General features: G+C 42.4%; 2 protein-coding genes across 3 annotated transcripts; one reads left to right on the forward strand and one right to left on the reverse strand.

Moving 5' to 3' along the window:
- Positions 1–694: 694 nt before the first annotated feature.
- On the reverse strand, positions 695–4,720 carry LOC118418236 (sodium-dependent phosphate transport protein 2B-like). Its single transcript, XM_035824079.1, has 6 exons — positions 4,651–4,720; positions 4,271–4,278; positions 3,159–3,278; positions 2,541–2,616; positions 1,900–2,104; positions 695–1,501 (listed from the first exon to the last, which is right to left on the reverse strand). Exons 1-6 carry the CDS (start codon positions 4,718–4,720, stop codon positions 814–816), a joined length of 1,167 nt encoding a protein of 388 aa, XP_035679972.1. The 3' UTR covers positions 695–813.
- A 2,463-nt stretch (positions 4,721–7,183) lies between these two features.
- On the forward strand, positions 7,184–26,054 carry LOC118418601 (aminopeptidase N-like). 2 transcript variants are annotated; one of them, XM_035824599.1, is made up of 22 exons: positions 7,184–7,656; positions 8,540–8,774; positions 9,272–9,416; positions 9,967–10,122; positions 10,998–11,115; positions 12,463–12,589; positions 13,398–13,555; positions 14,164–14,277; positions 15,183–15,317; positions 15,639–15,704; positions 15,898–15,963; positions 16,580–16,761; positions 17,365–17,450; positions 19,224–19,366; positions 19,696–19,751; positions 20,474–20,624; positions 21,472–21,548; positions 21,988–22,095; positions 22,658–22,825; positions 23,715–23,855; positions 24,508–24,589; positions 25,124–26,054. In XM_035824599.1, exons 1-22 carry the CDS (start codon positions 7,474–7,476, stop codon positions 25,274–25,276), a joined length of 2,850 nt encoding a protein of 949 aa, XP_035680492.1. In that variant the 5' UTR covers positions 7,184–7,473; the 3' UTR covers positions 25,277–26,054. The 2 variants fall into 2 exon arrangements, with proteins under 2 accessions (XP_035680492.1, XP_035680493.1); XM_035824600.1 differs by lacking the exon at positions 13,398–13,555 and adding an exon at positions 13,202–13,356 and having other exon boundaries at positions 7,186–7,656.
- The last annotated feature ends 438 nt before the right edge of the window (positions 26,055–26,492 follow it).

Raw genomic sequence — 26,492 nt, forward strand, 5'->3', positions numbered from 1 at the left:
AGGTAAGAGGTCGGGATGGTGGTTGGTAAGAAAAGTTCAAAATTTCGGGGTTCGGTAAGGAGGAAGCCATGTACTGGTTGTGAAATGTGGTTGTGACATAGTTGTGACATGGTCGTCGCAAGGTCGTAGGCGTGGCCTATATATACAAGTGACCCAAAACTCCCAACCCACCGCCAACCATTGTTGGGTAGTCTGAGGCAAGGTCGTTGGAGGGTCCTGAAAGTGTGACAGGGGCTTGGAATTCACCTAGAAAGAACAATCGCCTCTGTTTGTTTAGCTTTATGTAAGACCCTATGCACGCAAATATACTTATGTTTTTATGACCTCTTTGTGATAAACTACGTGTTGAGTGTTCTTTTCATTGTTGAGAACCCTAAATCTTTGTCACCTTCAAACGAGCGAAAGTCAATGAAACTATTGACAGGCAGAAATGGTAGACGGCACTTGCTCAATATGAATAAACTGGCAAAAATTCCACCACGTGTCTAAGGCAAAATATACAAAAAAACGGACGTTCTGCTGCAGTACTAAGGTCACATGCCAGGCTGAAATCGACATCAACATAGTTACCAAATACCATGATGATTGTTATCCATTTAGAGGTTCTGAAGTTATGCTGACCACAAATGACTGGAAACATAAACATACAAACAGACAGATACACAAACAAACAAACAAACACTTACCGGCTCATCTGTTTAATGTATAATACAATTCGTTGATACATATAAGTTATGGAATGCCATGTACATTTACAAATGCTCTATATACACTGCTTACATATTTACAAATAGTTTACAATCAACATGAAATTCACAGCTTCGTCGTTTCAAGCTCTCTTTCCAAAACGAAGCCAGGATTGTCCACTGCTATCTTTTCACAACTACTGTCTTTTTGTGTGTGTTTCTTTTCACAACAGCCCGTCAAAAGTCTGTCGTAAGGTTGAAGTGAGTGCAAGGCTAGTGGGAGAAAGTCCCAAGTCCGGAGTTTCTTAGGGAGCCAGTTTGGACGTTTTGTTTGCATGATGTTGACGACTATGACAACCAAAGAAAGGAACAGAACTGGTGCACCAACTCCCACAAGTGCCTGCCACCCGGCTACTGACAGTCCGAAAATTGCCGCTGGTAAGAGGAAAAACATCAGAAGGAGGTAGACGATGGCGAACCAGCGGTACTTTGCTGTGGTGTTGTCGAGAATCTTGGCCAAACCGATGGGAACGTTCCTGAGCTGCGGTATGGGGTACCACAGGATGATCCCGGACACGTTGAAGAAGAAATGACACAGCGCCAGCTGAAGAGACCTGACCAGGCCGTCTCCGGAAGAGGCCAGGGCGGCCAGGATGGCGGTGGTGGTGGTGCCGATGTTGGCCCCGAGAGTCAGAGGGTACGCCCGCTTGAGGTTGACCACGCCGATGGCGATGAGAGGGGTGAGGGCGGAGGTGAAGATGGAGCTACTCTGCACCAGGAACGTCATACCAGCGCCAATGAGGATCACCACATACCTGCAGTCGGATGGATGGTACATAAAATCAGAAACACAAACATTTGCAAGCAACTACAGCATATTTCACTCAATCTCCCTCCCACGCAAGAAGAAGAAACGTCAGGATAGGCGATAGATTTCACCTACGGTATGGGTAAAATATAAATATTTTGTACTCCGCATTAGATGAAGTTGACTCAGTGCTATATTACGGTCAAATTTGGAAAAGAGATAGATTCCGGCTTCCCGGCACTTTCGATTCGCTCCTTACGTCATCAAACTTCTGACTTTCGAAACGTCTGCACAGCGAGTCAAACATACAACTGACAAAAGTCCGCGAGATCGACTGAAAATTCATGGTGAGTGTTTTCCCTTGTGTTGGAACAAAGCATATAACATTATTTTTGGACAGCATACCCTGTTAGACATTTGCCGGCCTTGGTTGGAAACTCTGCGTTCACAGCCTTTTTGATGACTCTAGCAAGTTGTCCCTTCAGGATGCTGTGCAGAAGTTTGACGATACAGGCGAGACAGATGCACAGGATCAGCAGGGCCGGCACCAGGAGGATCACCCCCACGATGGTGTCGTTCCACAGGTTCACTTGGGCAAACAGGTACTGACCTGAAACAACAAACAGTTCAAACGTTCAAGGGACATATTTGTATAACTGGTTCATGTTAATCTTCAATAGATTCTCCTCATTGAATATGCAAATAAAGTCCCAATTTGCATGATTTGCACTTCGTTATGTACATCTCTGCCTGAGCTTTCTTTAGTTATTCTCCTTGGAAGAGTTTCACAAAAATGCCCCTGCAGTTCCAGAGCAAGATGCTAGGGAGCCCAAACATACATCGCTTCCTATCTTATATCATAAGCAATCTGTCACATAAAAACAAAACCAAAACGCAAAACATACAAAACGGAAGTAGATACAGTAGATATCTCACTTGACAGTCTGCTTCATATGCATGTGCACATTATACACCATGCACTCAATTTCATAGATCAATGTAGATGGTTCATCTAGTGGGCTTTAACTGGAGTTTTAAATTCTTACATTGGTGTTTCCACTCGCTGGTCGTGACGTTTTCTGTGGTCGTCCAATTGTAAGTGCCGTTGCTGAAGAACGTCACCTAGGAAACAAACGAAGAAAGAAATTAACTATCTTCCAAAACAAGTTGGTAGATAATTATCACTAAGTCTTTTTCAAGTTTGTCTATGACATAGACGTGTTCTTATAATATAACCGTATGGGTTGTTTGATTTGATTTGATTTCTTCGGCTACATAAAGGGAAATACAGCCAGAGGTACCCAACTAACTACTAGCCAGAGGCTACGTTATGACGATAACACACGTGACTCTGTGAGCAGTGATCAAATTGCATGAAGTCTATGGCGTCCTCCGTCCTGGTTGTAGAGCTCTGATGTCTTTGATTCCTTCAGCAAAAATTTCTTGTCGATATAAACTTTCTACAACTTATGATCCACTGCTCACCGAGTCACGTGTGCTATCTACATAACGTGACATTACTAAAGCAGTGGATTGTGCATTCCTTGACAAATACTGGAGTAGATCAGTAAAAAAGTTACGTAAACCCATTTTATTGTGTTTGGAAACTACAGTTCAACTCTATCCAGTTAAAGGTTCAACTATTGTCTCTTGTAACTCCTTACCTGCTCTTGTGTAGTGTTGACCAACACAAACGGACCGGTCTTGCAGTACCGCCTCAGAAGACTGAGCTCGTCAGCACCTTCCTCGTTCTTAGCGATCTCGGTAATGATGTCCTTATCAATCTGAAATATTAACATTGATGTCAAAGTTATTATACATCTGGAAATGTTTTTGATACACTGTGCTCATTCTGCCATGAAAAAGATGCGATGAAACATACCTGCATTTTTCTGGGAACGTCCACATTAAAACTCGTTTTCGGACAAAATTGAAATTTGATATCACCATAAACCAACACAAAATTTAACATGAAATGGATCCAATGTAGAAAATGCAGTATCTTAAACTTTGACTCTTTTCTCCCCTACGTTCATTTCTTTGGCAAAGAAGAATATCATATGAAGCATTGAAGAAAGACAGACTGGAGAAGCATCTGTGGAAATGGCTGATATCCTGTTTATCTACATTCAATTCAGTTTCTTAAGTATTGTCCTAGGTTGATAATTCTGACTTCTAGAATATACTTATCTGTGAATGTTAGACAATTCGGCACCAGGACAATTCGGCACAACGACGTCGATTCGGCCCCTGGCAGGACGATTCGGCCCCCGGCCCAGAACTATATATATTTCTAGTCCGAAAAGTCGCCAAATTAAACATTCCTGTCAGGGGCCGGATCGTCCTTAGGCTTAGGTCACATTTCCAAAACGTGGCCCGACCGGGATGTTTCAAGAGATGAAATATTAAAATGTATATCTAGAAATATATACATATAATGCCCATGTATTTCATTTTGACATTTTGTATATTTTGATGTCTATTATATTCCTTCTTTTTGCATACGAAAGCTGCCCGACCGGGCCCCGGTTTGTGACCTAAGCCTTACAGGGGTCGAATAGTGCCGGTGCCGAATAGTCCTGGTGCCGAATTGTCCTGATACCTTATCTATACAGTAGAAGCCAGTTAATTGCACAATACATTAACGCGCACTTCTGTTAACTTCACGGAATCCCCAAATCCCAAACCGGTGCGGTCCAGCTGGATAGCTCCGCATTATTGCGCCAGTCGGGTAATTCCATTGACTTCATAATTTGTAATGGCATACAAAATGTACAAGCATGACTGAAACGGGAAAAAACGCACAAAGTGTGCAAAAATCGTTTTTCATCTATGTACAATGTCATTCGTCGGGCGATCTGTCAAATTCTAGGTCTCCGCCCTAGTGGAGTTGTGGCACATCGATTCGAAAACTCCATACAATCAGTCGTAGCACAGTCAAAATACGTAAAAAAACTATCATATGTGTCCCCGTGATCACAAAGATTCGGACAATCACATGTAGGTAACTTGAGATTTCAAAAAGTAGCTGAAGAGGACAATTATCCCGTCAAAATTGACATTCGAAGTACCCATTTAGAGATTTTTTTGTGTTTTGTAGTCTGCATGGGGGTTTTCAGGCTACCGATGTATAATGTTTGAGAAAACGACACTTACCAGACCAAGGAACGGTGTCGTCCTTTAACTCGGGGACGTTCCACGGGTCGAACTCTTCAGCCTCTGCCATCTTGTCTTTTTCGATGTCGTTCATGACAATCACCGCATCGTTTTGCTGCATAAAAAAAGTTGAGAACTTTTTATTGCACGAAAACTATACACGGCAAAATGTCTGGTAAAAAAATATTACACATGCAGTAGTTTACGCCACGTTCAGGAAGCTACAGAAGACCGGAAAATTTGGGGTAAGTCCCGGTATTTGTAGTGTTGGTTAGTTAAAGTTTAAAATTTAGTTTATTCATATCTATTACACAAAGTACAAAGTAGAGGTATAGAATAAAACTTAGCATCCTAATTACTAAAACAATAAGTCTATGATATTAATGTTGCAATCTAGGGAGGCTTGATAAAAAATGTGTATTTTGTTCACAAAATGTTACTTATTAGCCACCCTCTTCCTCCAAAAATACAAAGTCACTCCCAGTGACAAGACATTTCGTGCATTTTCTACGTTTTGTACTATTGTTAAAATTACATATACGAAGTACAGGTCAATGAAATAGACATCTTTTTACATTTTCTTTACATTTCCATAACTGTGAATCACGTAGATCTATAGAATAGAAATTTGGTAGTTTTTTTTACGTCATCATATCTGTGTACCCCCTATGGGAAGGATTCGCAAATAAAGATATTACTTTGTGTAACTATTAAAAATGTATTGAATGTAGACTGATGCCAATAGTTCGTCCGTAATGTTTAAGGGCCTCTCCATCTTCATGGCTATACCTTGCCCCCCCAACGACCTGGAGGTCAAGGGACTAGGTAGGTAGGTAGGTAATGATTAACACTGAATGTTTAAAGCATAGCCATGTGGCTGTATATACTTACAGCAATATGGGAGTTACATATGGCTGGCTGCTTTGAATCCGTATTCATCTTGCTTTGTCCCATTGTCACGCCGATTGAAATACTTCAACTAAAAACAAATCAAAATGTTCATATAGTAAGGTTCTTTTAGCACAACCAGAAAATAACTTGCATCCAACGTTTCGGTGTCTGTCAGACACGTTGTATGTAAGTTATTTTCTGGTTGTGCTAAAAGAACCTTACTATATGAATAATTGCCAACCTAATGAAGTTATTTACGAAATCAAAATGTTAGTTACAAAATGTACATTCGATTAGACATTCAACAGAATCCTTGGTCTCAACATTTAGTATTTTTAAGGAGCTGTTAGACAGTAAAAAATACACGACATTTACCGCAAAGCCATTAAATTACTCATATAACGGATATCAAACGTTACATGTATGAAAATCCTACGTGATACGAATATTGATAAAGATAGACACAATTGAAAATGCTCTTACCCCAAAAAAGTTCGCCTTCTTTTACCGTTACTTGTTCCCGCTCTACAGAAGAATAGAATGGTGGCGCTACTATTGAGAGGGAGTTTGCTTGCCGTCCTTTTCATGGTCTTCACGTGAAGAGAGAGTGTTGTAGTAGTGGAGCAGGTGTGTCCGTGAGGACGACACGTGATTGGTCAACCTCTAGACCTACAGAGCTAGGGACTTCGACCCAGACTGACGTCATGACGTCAGGCGAGTACCAGACTTCGTACAGGTGAACGAGAGGTGACGTGTTACCGTCGTCAGGTAGCGACGTCAAAAATAGTCACCTGTAGGCTCAATATTTGCTATAGGGTATTACAAAACTCCTTCTAGCACACTATTAATGCTTACGTCACATTTCCAAACCGGGGCCCGGGCGGGTAACTTACGGGAAAGAAAGTATGATATAAAAGAAAGCAAACTACACAAGACGTAAGAAGACTAGTCGTGGACACTATTTGTGTATATTTTACGGTATACATCTATTTTTGTTTCCACAATCAGCCCGGCCCGGCCCCGGTTTGGAAATGATGTTAGCCTAATCAGGATGACTTTTCCTTCCTGTACATACCTATAGCTAGCGAACACATTTGAAATCCTTGTGATCATACTTCCTACATTAACGAAATGAGGATGTCCGTCTACAATGCTGCAATACATGAAAGTATTACTAGGATGTCCTAAATCACCCATGTTTTATTGGGACATCAAAAACAAACAACATATGCCAAGATTCAGATAAATCCATCAAAAATATCTTGAGTGTAAACACACAAACGCAACGAGAAACAATACCCCAACTGGAGGTGAGCTTCTTTCACGGAGTTAAGAAAGGGATATTATTGAATTTCAAGCTAAAATCATGTGATAAATCAGACGGAGGAAGCAACAGCGTCTGCACTATATAATATCCACGTTTGTATTGGCACAGCAAGCATTGGGGTAAAAGTGTCGTACAAATAATATGTAACCTATTCCAACACCCTTTGTACATCGTTGTTACCGGTATTGTTACCATAGGCAAAGTATTGAGAAAGCCACAGTATACTACTTGTATTCGGCTAGTGTACTAGGGACAAGCTACATTTATTAGGAAAGAAAATATGCTGTATTTGTTAGACCTGAAGTTTTGCTCTGTAGGCTTCTCGTTTCAATGATTGAAATTTGAATGTACAAAGCTCGTCCATAGCCCCATGTTTATTGCGAGCGCACAAGAACGTAATGATAGTGAATAATTAAGCCACATCTCAAGATATGTACACAGTATATTACTTTTAAGAGTCTAGTATCAAGACAGTGTATTGGTCAACATTCTCAGTCGTAACAAAAGTTGACTCGAAAAATGTGAGCTACGAAGTGTTCTACCTCTTCTCGTTTGCCAGCGGTCACATTTACAGTCTTCTTTTATTGGCTGCCACACGATTCAAAATGTCGGGATTCGCGAAGCGGTACAGTTTCAGAAGCGGCAAGGTTCACGACGAGTCCTGTAAGTCTTACAACAGCCGCCCGTTCGCCATCGCCGCGTGCTGTGTTCTCTTTTGTCTCGGGATTGGGCTGATCATCGGGTTTGAGGCAGGCAGGGGCGGTGTAGAGTCGAAACCGTGGCAACAGGTGAGGCATTTATGCACATTTTTTTTATAACGGTTTGTGAAGGTTATATTTTAAGTGGTGTTTGTATGTATACACGTGTACGTATACATATCGACATCTGTATGCACAAAATAGCTCGAGAAGGCATGGGTGGATTGTCTCTAGATCTGGTATGTTGGTAGGTCATGGTGAGACCTAAAATATGAGATTTTGCTTCCCCTTAGAGGTTTGTTACGGTGCTGCACTTGAACTTCCGGTTCGTATATCTCAAGTTATGGATATGCTACGGTCGTCATGTTTAGTGGTAGATAGTTCTTGGGACAAAGAGTAACTGCTTACTTGGGAAAGAGTGTTGAGTTGGCACACCTACCCTAGCGGCTTTTTTGGAACTGCAGGATTCGGTATTGTATTGTATCAGACTTTGAAAGAAGGGCCCGGGGTTGACGGATCGTCGTGATCTTTGGTACGTAGATACATACGTGACGATACACTTTAATAGCAATTAGAAATGAGCGTAGAAACACGAGTAGAGAGACAGACGCAGCAAAAACAGTACCTCCCGTTTCACGAAGATAACTAGTACTCTACAGTCATTGTCTTTACAGTCTGAATAAACTATTCATTAACGTTAAAGTTAAAGCTATAGGAGAATTCTTTTTACACAACCAGTAGGTATTTACATTGCTTACGTTTCGATGTCTCTCAGACACCTTCGTCAGAGCTTCTAACTGGAGCTCTGCTTCTCACCGCTATATGTAGCCGATGTAGGTGGCGCTTTTGCCGTAGGAAAACAATCCCAAACGTGGCTAAGCTTGTATCCCCCCTCGTCCCGGTTCATCACTGGGGTTGACTTTCTTAAAGCTTCCATGTTTACCTTATTCTTTGCCTGGTTATCAATGACCAGGTGCGACTACCGGAGACGTTGTTGCCCATACACTATGACGTAGAGCTGCAGGTAGACGTGACGGCCTTCACCGTGGTGGGTCAGGTGAACGTCACGCTCAGGTGTGCCACGCCCACCAGGTACGTCATCCTACACGCCGCTGAGCTGGACGTCGTTAGCGGAGACGGCACGCCAGGTGTCACGAGCAACGATGGCGTCACCGTCCCGAGAATAACCTCCTGGTTTCTGTATACAGGTAAAATCTATTAAGCTCCATGTTTTCATACATACACAGCTTTGTTAATAAACGAGACGAAGTTTATTCACCGTTTAGTCACCGTAGATGTTATAAGATATTCCATTGTAATAAAATATAACATTTTGACCTGTATTTATCATAAACGTACAATATGTGTAATTCATTAATTCATTTATACTACAGTCGAAACTGCATAGGAAGACCAAATACTACGACGAATATATAACGTGTTATGAAACGAATGAACTTTATCGCTCGACAATTAACGATAAGGTATGGTAACAACTAGTAAACAACCGACAATACTAAAAGGCTATATACAGAACAACAAAATATCATCGATAACGTTAACAGCACAGTCATGTAACGTTATGAGTGATCTGATCTCACATTCGAAATAATGTATGAATAAAAGGACATAGGTATGCGGATATAGGAGTATAGACATGATAGCAGTACATTGAAAAGGTTTTAACTGTTCATTGCATCAACAGAAAACCAGTACCTGGTGTTGGAGCTAGACAAGGAGCTGACAAAGGGAGTGGTCTATACCGTCAGCATCAACTTCAGAGGGACGCTGAGAGATGGACTGATCGGGTTTTACCGATCTTCTTATGTCAACAATGACGGCCAAACACGGTAGGGTGTCATGGTCTCATATATCATACAGTAAAAGCCCCTTTTGTAAGAAAAGTTTTGATATGCATTCAATGCTAAAATGATGATGTAATGTGGAAAAAAGGGCCCAAACTTATGTCACTTCTTCCTGACCACAAGAGCTATCCACCAACCGAAAATCGTGACCATGGCTTGTACAGATCGCGAGATATCAAAATGGAAAGTTCCACCGCAGTACCATAGGCAGCCGCTAGAGTGCCAAAATCTAATCGTTTCGAGGTCTTACCAACACCTTCTCACATACAAGTATCAAATAATCAATCCAAAAAACACAGACAGACATACAAACGCAGACGAAAACATAACCTGCTTTGCGAAGGTAATAAGTGGCCAAATTTGTAGGAGGCATGTATTTGGCCAGCATTGGCAAATCCTAATTGATAGCAGCCCTACAGCTTCAGCTATGGCGAAACAGTCCTATACGTATATAAAAGTATCAAAATGTCCATAAAGGCAGGAATACGCGCATGGAATTCCTATCCTGACTTCACTTGTAACTGGTTTCTCGTAGATACCTGGCCACGACCCACATGCAGCCGATGGGAGCCCGCCTGGCGTTCCCGTGTTTTGACGAGCCGGCCTTCAAGGCCACGTTCACGGTGACCCTGGTACACCGGGACGGCTACACGGCTCTCGCCAACATGCCACTGGAAAACAACGTAACCAGGTGAGGTCCAACTTCTTCCTTACATGGAATATTCCATGACGAAAACCTCCTAGAGTTAGATGTGGAAAGGCTGTGGGTTAATGTCTTTGGTTTGATTCAGCCGCCGCTACGTGCATTCGATGCTAGTGTGTTAACCCCCTGTCACACAACGCCGAGTACACAAAGCCGACCGTACGGCCTCCTAAACCTTCTCCAGATCACAGTTGGCATTTAGGGATGTCAGCTTGACAGGCGCAATGATAATATTTCAAGTTGGCGAACTCAATTGGTGATATTTCAAAATGTTGCAATTGGAGACCACCGTCAGTAGACTTGATATCCCTAAATGATATGTTTATAAACGGATATAGGTTACCCTGCGGATGATGGTGAACCAGGGTTACACAAATAACGAATTTTGGTCAGGCAGAACAGCCGTATGCATGGTACTGTTGTGCATTAGCTAGACTAAAATCGCGCTCCTATCGGTCGGGCCTACAATTGCCGCTGCCCTCGGGGAGGGGGTCATTAACCCCAGCCAGCGAGAGATTGTGTAAAGACGAGACTACGTCCATGCTTCTACGCAGGGACATCCAACAGCGAAACCACCTGTCTTGATGTACCCTGCTTTCTAAACCGTCACTGTTAGTTCCTGTGGACCCCCCCCCCCCCAAACCAGCTGTCAGCCAATAAGAAAATAGGCCTTTCAGTTTTCAAAAGGGGTCTTGCATATAAAGGGGTAAGCTCATTAATGTCCATGAGCAGGGCGGTCAGGAACAAATGGTTGAAAGAGCGGGGTACATCCAGACAGGCGGTTTCACTGTTAACGGTGGATGTCCCTGTGTAGATGGCTACGTTGGACATTACTCGTTATTCCATGTTATTCCAAATCCCAGAAACGATGGATGGATCGCGGACCGGTTCCAGAGGTCCGTACGAATGCCCACCTACCTGCTGGCGTTTGTGGTGTCCGACTACACCTCGGTCGGTACAGTCTCATCTTCAGGATTGGAGGTATGTTGATGATTATCTATATACGAGGGGCGTTCAATAAGTAATAACTCTGACCAACTTCTAGTTGTCTGATCTAGATGAAATTTTGCATGTGAAATTATTCATATCTCTATAGTTTATGTTGCAAAAAAAGCTCTGAACTAATTGTGGTTTCTGATTTACTGGTGTTTGAACTGAGTTAGGTGTGGAATGGACCAGGTGTGAAATGGAGCCAGTTGAGTGTCGCGCAGTGATCCGATTTTTGTATTTGAAAGGATGCACACCAAAGGAGACTTCTTATGAAATGAAAGAAACTTATGGTGATGATGCCCCATCAGATGACCTTGTTAAACGCTGGCATCCTGAATTCAAACATGGCGAAGTCTGTGGAAACAGCTCCCAGACCTGGTCGTTCCTCTTCTGCCATTGATGAGGCATCTGTTGGAGGACCAACCTGGGGTGTCCTACAAAAACGGTGTCCAGAGCTGCATCAAACGATGGGAGAGATGCATAACTCTGGGTGGTTCCTATGAAGAGAAAAACTGATAACTGTGCCAAGTTTCATTAAACTCCTGCTATGGGAAATGTGTCAGAGTTATTACTTATTGAACGCCCCTCGTACACCTCCATTGATAGCTTCTGATTTAGTTTGTTGTTTAGTCCGTCTACATAGTTTCATCAGGTTGGTAGATCAATTCAACGAGGTCTTCTTCGTTGACACAACCTTCATTTACGGAAGAATTAAAGGAAGGTTGTGTAACGAATGTGACCTTGTTGATTTGTTGTTCAGTGTTTGTATTGTATACCCGTGCCTCGTGGCGTAGAGCACTGAGTTTGTTTTGAAGTGTTCAATTTGAATACCCAGATTTAAACAGACTTATTTCAAACCCACACACCGCGGGAAGCAACTCCTGATCTTTTCGATAAGTGTGGTGGGTTCTTTAACGTGATCAAGGTGTGGCTCTACTAAAAAAACGGAACCTCAATTTAACGTCCTACCCGAGGGACGGCCCTAACCAAAGCTAGGTACTCATTTTCACCTGAGGGAAGTGAGGAAATGTGTGCACGTGCCTTTCCAAAGTGCACAGCATCGAAGCATGTCAGGGGATTCAAACCCAGAACCTTTTTTTGATACTTCCGTCTTTCTAGTACGTGTTGATCTTTGTACATCTTATTTCATACTGATGCTGTGTATTTCTAAGTAGCTGATGTATGAGTTTGAGTGAAAGAGAGGGATTGGAGAAAAGCCTTGGAGTTATGGGGTCTCCGAACTCTTGTTGTGAACGGTTAACAGTGTAGCAGTCCTCCTTGTCATCGCATCATCCCTTTTTTTACTCAAAATATTTCGCATGCTCAAACCATTTACAGACCAGAATCTGGGCCCGCCCGGAGTACATATCGGCAGGGATGGGAGACTACGCTCTGGACGTCGCCGATAAGATCGTGGCGTACTACGAGGAATACTTTGACGTACCATTTCCTCTTCCGAAGATTGGTAAAGGATCCATTACCTTATCTCCTTTGTGCCTAGCATTTTGTTGTAGCTACCTAAATCAAAATGGTTCCCATAGAGTGCACGGAATTCGTTTTAGAAAAAAATACTGCTTTGCTTTGTACGACGTATTTTTTCTATAAATCTATAAACAGTATTTATGACTAGTAAAGGCCTGGTCACAGTCACCGTACGTTCGTTGAACGATCCCAAACTGAGCGCATTTTTGGATAAGTCGTGAAGAACAGAGGTCGGCCGACGTGTTGGCGAGCTCCAAAGGACGTTTTCGGTCAGAGTATGGCCGACGTCCTGGCAATTACTAGGGCCTCGTGTGGCTTTTAGCAGCTCATCCGTTGGGAATTTAGCCTCCGTGTGATGTCAGCTGTGGCAAAAATGACAATAACTTGAATTTTCCAGAATAAAACCCATTCGTGACAGGGGTAGATTTTCAGCGAAAAAATGCGGTCGACGCTCGGACGATTTCGAAATTCGACGAGCTCCAGCCGATCTATAAGATCAATAAATTCGGCCGGCGATCGCTTGAATTTTGACGTAGGCTTAATACTGTCGAACGAATCGCATACAGATCATATACGATTCTTTTATCACACACAGATCATATTTCCATCCCGGACTACTCTATCGGCGCTATGGAGAATTGGGGCCTGATCACGTACGCCGAGTCACTGCTGCTGTACGACACAAGGAAGCCATCCGCGTCCAGAAAGAGAGGAACTGCAAGGATCGTAGCACATGAGCTGGCTCATATGGTAAACTTAGCTACTATGAACCAATATTATTCATATTTCAGATCATATTTCCATCCCGGACTATTCCATTGGCGCTATGGAGAATTGGGGCCTGATCACGTACGCCGAGTCACTACTGCTGTACGACACATCCAGAAAGAGGATGCAGGAACAGTATCCAGGAACTGCAAGGATAGTAGCACATGAGCTGGCTCATATGGTAAACTCAGCTACTATGAACCAATATCATTCATATTTCAGATTATATTTCCATCCCAGACTATTCCATTGGCGCTATGGAGAATTGGGGTCTGGTCAACAATGCAGAATCCCTGCTTTTGTATGACACAAGAAAGCCGTCCGCATCAAGGAAGAGAGAAACCGCACTGGCCATAGCGCATGAGCTGGCTCATATGGTGACTTTTCATAGCTTCAAAATGTAGAGCCATTATTGCGGCACAAACGTTGCTTTGCTTTGCCAGTCGTTTCGGAAATATTGACGAAGGAAACGGTCACTGAAAATTGACATTCTCGAGTACTAGTTATCATTCTGACAGTCAGACAGACACACACACACACACGCGTGCACATAAACATGCATACATACGATACATATATACTTACACCTACTCACACACATACAGAAAACACACACAAACAAACAAACAAACACCCACACACACGGATGCTACCGAAAACATAATATTCTTGGCTAAGGTAATAAGTAGTAACTTATGACACCATATGGGCGTTGTTTGTTTGTTTGCTTATTTGTGTGTTTGTTGTGTACTTGAATAATCAAAACCATTCTCCAATCACATTTTCCAGTGGTTCGGTAACTTGGTGACCATGGAATGGTGGGACGGCACGTGGCTAAACGAAGGCTTTGCCAGTTATGTGGAGTACCTCGGGTACGGCTACGTGGAGCCTGACGTCAACGTGGTACGTACTGATTATCATAATTATCGTAATAATAACTATATATAGCTGCATAGTCTGAACCCAGTCATACCATTGATATCCAAAGCACAGTTGTTGTTTACCTTGTACGGCCTAGTTGTACATGGGTCAGTATGTTTTCTTGCCGATTGTATCAAGACAGGCCAGATAGACGGACCAGTATTTTCTATAAACCCATTCCTTACCCTTCCCTTTGGACATGGAGCCCCCATTTTACGCCTTTTCCAAAAGACGGGTACAGCACCAACCGAGATGCCCCTTCCAGGATTTGAACCCGGATCTCCTACTTACAAACTGTTTGGAACTAGAAGTTCAACTGTGAGGCTGCCACCTGTTGAGACAAAGGGGCATCTTTGCAAAGATTTGGGCAGTAATAGATTTACAACATGGCTGTTTTTATTAGAATACTAGTAACATGATCATCTCAGGGAGGATTCGAAAGTCAATCACCCAAATTGTATGTCAAAAAATGAAATATTAACATATTCATAATGTGAAACAACTTACATCACACCACATATGCATGAGGCCATGAGGCACACGTTTAGAATAGTAACATTTAATGTCTTATTTCATCAGTATTGACCAAAAGACGTTATCATGGAAGATCATCTGTGGTGGTAGTAATCATAGCTAATGCCAAAGTGTGAATACATTTGTGAAGAAAGTTTCAAACCAGTGGTTTTTCAAACTTTCTTCACAAATGTATTCACGGATCAAATTTAAAACGACCGCTGTCGCCTTCTTCAGTATCAATACTGATGACCAATTACTTCAGAATTTAAACTCGTGAGTGTTCGCAAGTGATCTTATGGATATGTGACGTCAGCAATTGGTCAAACGTGCCAGGAAATTAATAGCGACGTTGTTATGTTGAATGTTTGTAGATGGAGCAGTTTGCCTACTACAGATGTCAGGGTGTGCTGGAGGACGACTCTCTGACGTCATCACGTCCTATCTTTCAACCTGTCAATCACCCTGACGAGAGTAGAGAGATATTTGACAGCATCACTTACAGCAAGGTACGTGCGATGATAGATACACTGTGTTCTAATGGTCAAGGAATTATGCCAGCGAACACAAGGTGTAGAGGTATTTCTGGTATTCTTGGCTTTAAGAGAGAGAAGACCAATTTTCAGGTGTAAAATTGGTACATAACTAAGGTTGAGCTACAAGAAGGTGGAACAGGAAGGATGTGCTCCACCTTCAAATACTTTGCACAAGGCACTGTAATAAACAACCAACTACCCCTACCGGCTGTGACAGAGGCTTAATCTTTTAAGACTATGACTATGTTATCAATATTTACTGTAGACAAACCATTATATTTTTTGTGTTTACAGGGAGCATCCATTCTGAGAATGCTGGGAAACTTTGTTGGGGAAAACACCTTTAGAAAGGGCTTGAAGGTAACGTCTGTAGACCGAGATATAAGTTTTGCCTTGATGAAAAAAAGCTTAAATAGACTACCAGAACCTCTTCTGGGTGAGACGTTATAGCTACCATAATATCACCAACTATCACCTAATATCGAGTTTGTTTCTTATCCTCCAAGGATATGAGTAATATTCAAATGAATAATTCAGTTCTTTTCTATTGCAGTCCTACCTGGAAAGGAACGCCTACAGCAACGCGGTACAGGACGAACTATGGGAAGAGATAACTCTGGTAAATATTTATTGTTTTTCAAGAGTATACAATAACATATCGGCACTAATTATCTTTGGTTTTATGCATGACACCTTCTTGTTAGGCTACGGTCACATTTGCACAGGTGCCCGTAGGAAGGTAGCCCCGGCCAGGCTCTGAAGTCACAAATTTGTCCCGGTGGACTGCCGGATTCAGGAGTATCTCTCGGTGTTTAAGGATTTGAACACGGCTATTTGGTGCCGGGTCCCAGGTTGATTTTACTGAAAATAAAAAAAATCTGCAGCCCGGCCGTGCCCAAAAAATAGCCTTGGAGTCACAGGTGTCCCATGGGGCCATGCAGGGGTAACGCTCGAGAGTGAAAAGAAAGAGCCGGGTTGATTTTAACAGCGAATAAAAAAAAAACGGGGGCCGGCCGTGCCCCAACATAGCCCTGGAGTCGCGGATTGTCCCATGGGGCCACGGAAGGGTCCCGTCCTGAAGTGCAAAGAAACAGATTGTTAACTAACTGGCAAGGCTTTTCGAATTGTGACCTGGGCATAAGAGGTAATCTTATTGTGGTATAGATTGTTCACTGTGCAAAAATGTGTTCTAACTAGTTCTACCCAAAGACTAACGACAATTCTTAACCAAACAGGCGGCCAGAGAGGACGGACAGACTGACCTAGACGTCAAGACTGTGATGGACACCTGGACACTACAGATGGGATATCCTGTGGTCAACTTGACCAGAGACTACGGGCGTGGCACTGCCCAGGCCACTCAGCAACACTTTCTACTGGACCCTACTGCCACTGTCAGCGCACCGTCTGATTTTGGGTAGGGCATAGTTTTACATTCCGTATCTATACATTACCCGATAGACTACCATCAGGGCTTCTTGTTCGAATTATTTAACCTTCATTCCACAAGGCCGGCGATCTTGCTGCGATCAAACTGCGACCTAAAATTTGACTGATCGCGCAGAAAATTTCATATCAAATAAAATAAAAAATAATAATTTACGCTTTGTGTGTTTTGTTGTCGTTTCGCTCTGATTTTAATATCCTTGATATGTTAGATTAATATGACTTTCATAACGGTCAGACGTTTCAGTTAACATCCACTACCATTCGTCAGTGATACTGAGCAAGATCATTATCCAGTTACCTGAGTGGCTGCTATTTGACGTATATTATTGCCTGGATGTCTAAACTTCATCGATGTATTTTGCATAATCAAAGGTTGTCGCAACGTCATCGCCGTCTAGTTGAATCGGGCCTTATGGAAGCATATAAACCTTGTTGTGCTTTCTACTAGTCTAAGAGCCAAACGCCACTGACACCATTTGGTTGATGCCCAATTTCATATTCTGTAGTAACCGCGAGATTCTTGTACATGTTATGATTAAAGCAGTCTTACCTGTTGTGTCGACACCCACAGGTACAGATGGCACATTCCACTGACGTACACAACAAGAGGGGGCTCATTTGATGAACCAGATCAAGTCTGGATGCGACCAGATCAAGGTATATTTTGTTTAAAAGAACATTGCGTACACAGTATCTATTCCAATTTGTCCATGTAGCTCAACTCGCACCAGCCATATAAGCTCCTGGTTCCAATGTATGGGTAACTGTTAGATCCTGGTTCAATCTTGGGTAGGGCATCTCGGTTGGGGCTGCACTCGTCTTTCAGAAGGGAAGTAAAATGGGGATCCCGTGTTCGAGGAGGTACCTTAAGCACGTTGAAGATGAAGGGCTAGCAAGCCCCCATCCTCTAAAATGTACGAGGGGCGGTCAATAAGTAATGCCCCTGACCCACTTTCGTCTGATCTAGATGAAATTTTGTATGTGTAATGATTCATATCTTTATAGGTTATGTTGCAAAAAAACAGCTCTGAACTAATTGTGGTTTCTGATTTACTGGTGTTTGAACTGAGTCAGTTGCGAAATGAACCAGGTGTGAAATGGAACCAGTTGAGTGTTGCGCAGTGATCCGGTTTTTGTATTTGAAAGGACGCACCGTGCAAAGAAGACTTTTGATGAAATGAAAAAAACTTATGGTGATGATGCACCATCATATGACCTTGTAAAACGCTGGCATCCTGAATTCAAACACGGCCGGAAGTCTGTGGAAACAGCTCCCAGACCTGGTCGTCCCTCTTCTGCCATTGATGAGGCATCTGTTGGAGGACCAACCTGGGGTGTCCTACAAAAACGGTGTCCAGAGCTGCATCAAACGATGGGAGAAATGCATAACTCTGGGTGGTTTCTATGAAGAGAAAGACTGATAACTGTGCCAAGTTTCATTAATCTCCTGCTATGGGAAATGGGTCAGGGACATTACTTATTGACCGCCCCTCGTACCCTGCTATTGAAACAGCAAGGAAACTTGCTGCTCTATGTGCCACTACGCACTACAATGGTCAGAACAAACAAAAGAACGAAATATCTATTCGTAATTGAATATACATCCTCCCAACTCTTCACTGCATCTGTTGAAACACACTCACACCACACCCGACACAGTATACAGGGGGGGGGGGGGGCGCTCAACTACCAAAAACACGGTTACAATACAAAGTCTCTCGTTTTCTGGTGCAGCTTTGTGGAACTCCCTACCTGCACACTTAAGAACAGCATCATCCACACGACAGAATACCACATGGTCTGATATGCAATCTGTCATGTCTTTTTCTTTCACATTGGTATGCAAATTCCCATTACCTATTTGATTTCATTTATGATTTCGAGTTATATTCGGATTGATGTTGTACAATTGATTTGCCTTATTTTGTCTTAGTTGAATTTTGTTATTTTGCCGATTCTTGCTGTGTCACTATTTATTTGATTTTATATTGTTATCATTTATTGTTATGTATGTACGGGGTTTCCCCCCAGGGATCTTTGAAAAACGCCAGACAGGCGACATGTACCCTTGGATGAATAAAAATAAACAAACAAACAAACAAACTACGCAGGGACATCCAACAGCGAAACCGCCTGTCTGGATGTACCCTGCTTTCTCAACCGTCACTCTTTGTTCCTGTGGATGCCCCCCCAAACCAGTTGTCAGCCAATCAGAGAATAGGCCTTTTAGTTTTCAAAAGGGGTCTCGCATATATAAGGGTAACCTCATTAATATTTATACGCAGTGCGGTCAGGAACTAAGGGTGATGGTTGAGAAAGCAAGGTACATCCAGACAGGCGGTTTTGCCGCTGGATGTCCCTGCGTAGGAGGATGTTGAATATATTGTCCGTAAAAAAACGAGCTCTAACAATGTCATGTTGTGTCGGTAGGTACTAGTACAGTCAACTTGGGCGGTGCAGGTAGCGATGACTGGGTACTGGCTAACATCCACCGAGTCGGGTACTACAGAGTCAACTACGACCCGACCAACTGGCGCCTGCTCATAGACCATCTCAACAGCAGCCTCTATGAAGTATGTAGCATTAATTCAAATTCTTACAACGATTTTACATTCATAGTGATAAAATTACGTTTAAACATCGGTCCTTTTACCAGCTCGAGAAATAGTCATACCTTCAAGTAAAAGAACAAGGAATATTTATACCTTCAATTACCAGTGTTATCAACCTGGGTTTGATGTGTTTAAAAATTGGTTTAACCCCAGAACTATCGTACAGTAGAACGATGTACTGCATAGGCGTTTTCACTATCAGATAGCTTCAAACAACGCTTGCGATTAGATGTACAAAGGTAAAGTTGTGGGTTGCTTTGATGTTATGATTTTCATTTTGTCTTTCATAGGAAATTCCCCCGGACAACAGAGGAACACTCATTGATGATGCGTTCAACTTAGGACGGTAAGATAACCAATATTATGATAGTGAAAGCCATCTCAAACTGGTATAGCTCTCTGAAGAGCTATACTTCCACAGACGATGTATATGCAGACTATGTACAGTATTCACAGGTTCATCGTGTCGGTAAAATTTCCTACCTCGAGCTCTTTTTGACAAGCATAATAAACAGAACAGCCAAACGTCTTGTCCTAATGACTGCAACCCTTTCCAGTAGAGCACATGCCAGGTGAGCATCAACTGACATGAATCCCAACCTCTTGGCCCGGAAGCAGGGGTTTTCACCACAGTATTACGTACTGCACTACATTGTAGCCACACCTGCAATCGTTTGGTCCTAAAACTTCCGTGAGAAATTCCATAGAAATCACCGTCACCTGTCCATACTTTTTTTACGTCCAAGGTAGTAATTATAGAAAAAAAATGATAGCACTTACTTCCAACACTGAATTTTTCAACCTTTATTTAACCTTGATACATCATTCGGCCTGAGCCGTTTTTTAAGATCAGACAGTCTATGTCGCCCCCCGTCTCTGTTGAGTTTGGGCCGGTGGGCTCTAATGCACACTGCCTCCTTCACTCGTCGCGCCAGGAAATCCTGTTCTAAGTCTAGGATTTTGACGTCACTGCTGGAGATAGAAATAGCAATTTTTTTCTATAATGTATTCTACCAACACAGATGAATTTTCATGCTAAGATATCAGTTAATGTTTTCATCTCTATAGGGCCAGCCAACTGGACCTGTCCATAGCTCTGGACCTGACGCGATATTTGGTGCGAGAGCGGCACTTCGTACCGTGGAGTATGGCCAAGGCAGCCATGAACTATGTGGAAACTGTCTTCGGTTCTGTCAGCGATATATACAACAACTGGCAGGTGTGTGCTTAAAATGATACAGTTTACTATGTTTACCTTCAAATCAAATCAAACTTTATTTAATCGAGCTTGGCAGTCAAAAGTTCTGACTGAATTGTGACGATTTTTCAAATACATTCCAACAAGTTGATACTGCAAATTCACTTGCAATTAAAATCAAATAATACATTTTTAAAACCACTTCGTGTGTCAGTTAAAATCTCCTCACGACACAACACAATGCACATAGTGACATTGGTCTCAGACTAAATCTACTGAGTAAGTCTCTCGCTGCCCTAGCCACAAACGAGTTCCTATGTCTCTCAGTACGGCTGACTGGCAGCTTATACGGCTATCTATGTCTCAGTTCATATCGCGGTTCCTCAGTTGGTTGAAGGAAGACTTGACACGGGTGTGAGGGGTCTTTCAGAATCCTTTTCAACTCGCGTAGGGAGGGAAGGGAGGGAAACATATTGTTTTCGCTACTTCCCTTCCGCTTCTTCTTTTCCAAACAAATGAAATCAATACCCCGGACCAGACTGTAGGTTACAGCAGGTGTAACAGACTGTAATGTAGCAAGTGGCAGGGCAGAGCTTGGTGGGCTGGTCACCACATGTATGAATGTGTTTGACTAAGAATTTTCAGAGCAGTTATTTGTTGGGCCAGATCACGTGACAGCAAATGTTCTTGCAGATGTTAGCTTTCTAATTTGCTGCTTTTGTAGAAATGAAAGTATAATGTTTTCGTGGACCATACATTTTTCTGATGGTGTTTAACGATGGCATTGTTTCTTTCCATCCTGATTCTATATACACCCACCATTGAACGATGTGAATTCCCAGTGAATTGCCCTTTTGGACGTTTTCAGGCCTACATGGTGCAACTGATAAGCCCTTTCTACAACGAGGTCGGATGGACTCTTCAACAAAGTGACTATAACACCGAGTAAGAAAAACTTTTTGTTCAACGTATTTTCTCCATAACCAATCATAGATAGATATGTAAAAAAAACTATTGTAACAAACATGTAATGCATGAATTTGGATGGTATAAAGAGTAGGCGTTACAGAATGCAATACATTATCAAGCTTATAACACTATAATACAACAATTTCTGATTACAATCAACTTGAATAATGCTAAAATAATTGTCAGATGTTATTGAGCACCGAATCTTACAAATCATACTATTTGTCCTTGGTACCTGCCGCCAGATAATCATAATCAATTTAATTCCCGCACGTGACGTCATTTACATAAAAGGGTATATAATCTGTACAGATGTCTTTGTTCAGTGGATACTCTTTCATTGAAAGTGATTATGAATTTTGGTAATTTTGATTACATATCATGAATTTACCTAACTCCTGAATTTGATTTGCAGGGTAGGACAAGTACTGGCCATATCCACCGCCTGTACCTACGGGCAGACGGGATGTGTAAACAACGCAACAGCGCTATTTCAGCGGTGGATGGACACAAACAACAACAGGTAGTAAACAAAGTCTTACATCCCCTTTAAACTGGATACGGCGGCCGCGGAGCGGCAAAAGATTTGACAAATCGCTCAGCGAATTTCAAAGATAAAGAACGATTTGTTTCTTTTTTTTTCGTTTAAGATACTCTCGAAGCAGAAACGACAATTTTGTAAAACCTGTTGCCATTTATGTCCAGGTAGTCGCTTGTTATAGCACAGGGAATATATTGAGGTAGTGTGGCAAGCCAGGGCCTAATCTATGCTTCTTTTATATCAAACTTTCACATATTGTATCAAATTCCAATTATAAGATTTGAGTCCAGGCAAATCGAAAAAAAATTCTTACCCCCTGTTTGGATTAGCCCAACTGTTAGAAGGGCCTCACGGTTCGAAACAGCAAGGAAACTTGTTGTCTTGTATTCCCTAAGTGTCTTAACGAACGGACGGACGCTTATCCCCAAAAGAGGAGACCTGTCTGTTTTAGATATTTGTAGAAGTGCACCTATTGGTAAAACGTTAAATGAGTTACCCAACTGACATGCCTTAAAAGCATCTTCACGACAAACCATCTTTACAGTCACATCCCGGAAACCTTCAAGTCCACGGTGTACTGCACTGCCATACGGTACGGGGGTAGTCGGGAGTGGGACTTCGCCTGGCAGCGGTACCTGGAAGCCGAACCGTCGGAGCAAAACCTCCTCCTGTCCGCCATGGCCTGTAGCCGCGACACGGTCATTCTCAGCAGGTCGGTCAAACTTAGTCTCTAACGGACTTATATAACTAAGCAACTATGCTTGTTGTAGGGAGATTATTTGCAAGGGAGTGTGGTCACAATAGGCTATCATGATCATTGGCGGGGGAAACGGGAAATACCGCAGACGGACTCTCCTGACCAATCATTACCTAATTCGCCAAGAAGGTTATGTTTTTGGCAGCGTTTGTGGTTATGTATGTGTGTATTGTATGTCGGAGAACAGCATAACTTGCGAAGGCCTGAATGGATTGTACATGTGAGTAGGTCTTGGTAAGATCTAGAAATAGTTCGATTTTGGTCTCCCTTGCATATTAATACGGTACTGCAGCGGATTTTCCGGTTTTGATATCTCGTGTTCTGGACCATCCTCCTACGCACGGTCCCAACGGCTAGCTGACTGCTCAGCCTATTGGGCCCTGCTATCCCAGGCCCTACCCCCAGGTATTGGGCTTCTTGTTGTCGGAAGCTGTCTCGCAAAGGCCGCTTGGAAGCTATCAGCCAATCATGTTACGTCTTACATAGCACCATCCTCCTACGCCCGATTCCCAACGGCTGACTGCCCATATAAGGGTAAGCTCATTAATATCCCAACGGTTGACTGCCCATATAAGGGTAAGCTCATTAATATTTATAAGCAGGGCCTGGGATAGCAGGGCCCAATAGGCTGAGCAGTCAGCTAGCCGTTGGGACCGTGCGTAGGAGGATGGTTCTGGACAAGCTATGGTCATTTTTTTAGCCGGTAGTATGTAGCTCTTATGAGAGGGATTAAGTTGTGTAGGTTTGGGCCCCATAGTGGCTTTTTTAAACTACAAGAAACGATTTTGTTTCAAACGTTGAAAGGGAATAACAAACAATGACGTGATTATGTCTTATTTTGCAGATATCTTGAGAGAAGCAAAGACGCAGCTCTAGTCCGCAGGCAGTCCGCTCCTGACGTCATCAGCTACGTAGGCGGAAGTGACGTAGGCAAGACTCTGGCCTGGAACTTCCTTGTCGACAACTGGGACTTCTACATGGAGAAGTAAGAAAGTCTTCCCCTTATCAAGATGAAATGACGGTCGTCAGTGTGACTATCATTCAATGCCAAGAAAAGTGTTGTTGTTCGTGTAATATATGCGAAGAAATAAAAAAAACACATAAAGAACCTATATATTCGGAAGAATGAGGGATGCCCCAATGTGTGGTGCTTTCGTTGAGACAGTGGAAGGGACGCGTGGTGTTCCCTTCTTTTATTGGGTCTTAATCAACAGCATATTCCTTCATCATTACACGGTACCATCTGGAGTAACTGGCAAAACATAGCCTACCCCCGTCTCCACTGTTGTTAATGTGAATGTCAGAATAAATGTTATTCAGCACCAAGGACAGAAGCATACACAATGTGACTGTCATTCAGTACTAAGTTGGTATCTCACTGCACTTGGGGCACCGTTGCGGCACTGCGGGGCTCTTTCACCGCGGCACTGTTGTGTTATTTTCGCCGATTTTTAGTACGTAAAAACATGACGACATAATACACAAAACGTAAGAAAATTCGTTCTTTATCTCTGAAATTTGTCAAGTAATTTTCGAACCCGCAGTGCCGCACCGGTGCTTCAATTGCAGTGAGATAACACCTTAGGACCGTGTTTTCGGTATGAATGTCTTATTGATGTCTCTTTGTTTCCTATCAGCTATGACGAAACACAGTTCACCATGGCTAGCATTGTCTCATCTGTCACCAAGCAGTTCAGTGCTCAAGAGGACCTTGACAACGTAAGATTATAATATCAAATCATTCCTCTACTTATCTGGATATCAATCTATAGATTTGTTTTTGGTGAAGTTGTGTCAAGATCTCACTGATTTTCAAATACCATAATTCCACCAGTATCTTATCGACTTCAGAGAAGCATTTATGCAGACATGGTGTTATCCCTTGTTCGCCTTACTTGAATATTCGTATGAAAGTTTATCTGTGACAGTAAGTAAATTTTTATAAGAAATTTACACGCTATACCCTAAGCTTACACAAAGTAGAGCGCTTACCAACAAGCATTCGACCAGTCCTCAAGTTGCACATCGACCATCCCTCAACACAGACGGGGGCTGATACCAACTGCCGGTCACCTTTGACCCTTTGCTGACGTCACACGTCCACTCAGGTCAAGTGGTGTAGGGTTTCGGTTCAAATCAAATTGAGAAGGACCATAGTGGACTGGTCAAAAGCGTTACTATCTGTACGGATATAGCGTGTAAATTTCTTATAATCATTTAACTTTGGTTGACTATCATTATTTCCCTTTTTAGCTGGAACAGTTTCTGAAAGACCACCCAAATCAGGGAACAGCCACTCGAGCCTTTTCTCAAGCAGTGGATAACACCGGGGCAAACCTGAGGTTCCGTCGGGATAACGAGAGCAAGATACGCGCGTGGCTGCCGGGACGGAGTCGGGGAAACTAGATCACGAGTTTTATCAGACTCTTCGTTGCTTTTTGCTTTTGACGATGCTATTTTGTCAATAGTTTGCATTAAAGAATAGGTTGTGGCATATTTTTGTTTAGTGAGGGAAACACTGTTTATTGTTACGTCACCTTGTCTTAAAAAGGTAAATATCAAAAGTAAAAGTCTGCGGATAGGAATTATTTTTCATTTGCTGTGATGCTTGTACCTTTTATATCCGTATAGATAATGTATACTCCTCAAACGCGTTGAAACGCGAGCTGATAAATGTTTTGACAGATTCGTATTCAATTCACTTCTTTGTCTGTTATTAACAATTGCGACAGCTTACTAGACATATCAAGATATAGCAGGTGCAGGCGTACGTGGATAATTGTTGTCACACATTTCTGATGTCAGCACACAACAGAGCTTTGTTCTCAATGCCTGCTTAAAAGCATTGTGGTTAAAGCTGCCGCAAGAATCAAGGCAAACACCATTAAGCAAACAATAGGTAACTGTTTTCGACACACTAGCTAGCTACGTAGCCTTCATGGCTTTATGTTTTTACAGCCTGTAATGTACTCCACATGATACAATATTAATATGCAGATCATGTTACAGATAAAAGAAGTTTTATGGGGTATTGAGAGCCATCACCCCCTGTCATATCTGACGTAAAGAATTTGGTGTGTAAAAAACTAAAACTGTGAAACAGTATTTATTGTTTATTTTAGAGGTCGTGAATTGTGTGTGCTTCTGAACGCAAAAGAACGCAATAAATACCATACAATACGTTTACAAGGCTTAGCCTTCATTTATCTAATAAGTCTTACATGTTCTTTTGTACTAATAAAAAGCGAGTCTTTATTAATATCTCATACAGTGATACTTTAAAGACTTTCTTCTCTATATGTTAAGTTTTACATTGTTGCCTTTTGTTGTATTCTAATTTCTTACCGTGCGATTGAACATGTCAGGCTTTACAAGACGTTCTATTTCCATACGCGTCAGAACAGACGAAGAATCCTTTGACAGTCACCAGAGGCGGAGGGATAGCTCTGTCTTTTGGTTGTGCTGCTTTCTGATATGTGTCGGGATTGGACTAATCATCGGACTTCGTGCAACAAGTGTCGGCAGCTAGTGTTAAGCAAGGGCGGGGCAACAGGTGACGAGATTTTGCATGGTATTGTTGTTGTTCAACTTAGCAGTAGCTTGTGGCACATGGGTCAGCAAG

This window comes from Branchiostoma floridae, chromosome 6 (genome assembly GCF_000003815.2).
Source record: "Branchiostoma floridae strain S238N-H82 chromosome 6, Bfl_VNyyK, whole genome shotgun sequence".
In the NCBI taxonomy this organism is placed as follows: domain Eukaryota; kingdom Metazoa; phylum Chordata; class Leptocardii; order Amphioxiformes; family Branchiostomatidae; genus Branchiostoma; species Branchiostoma floridae.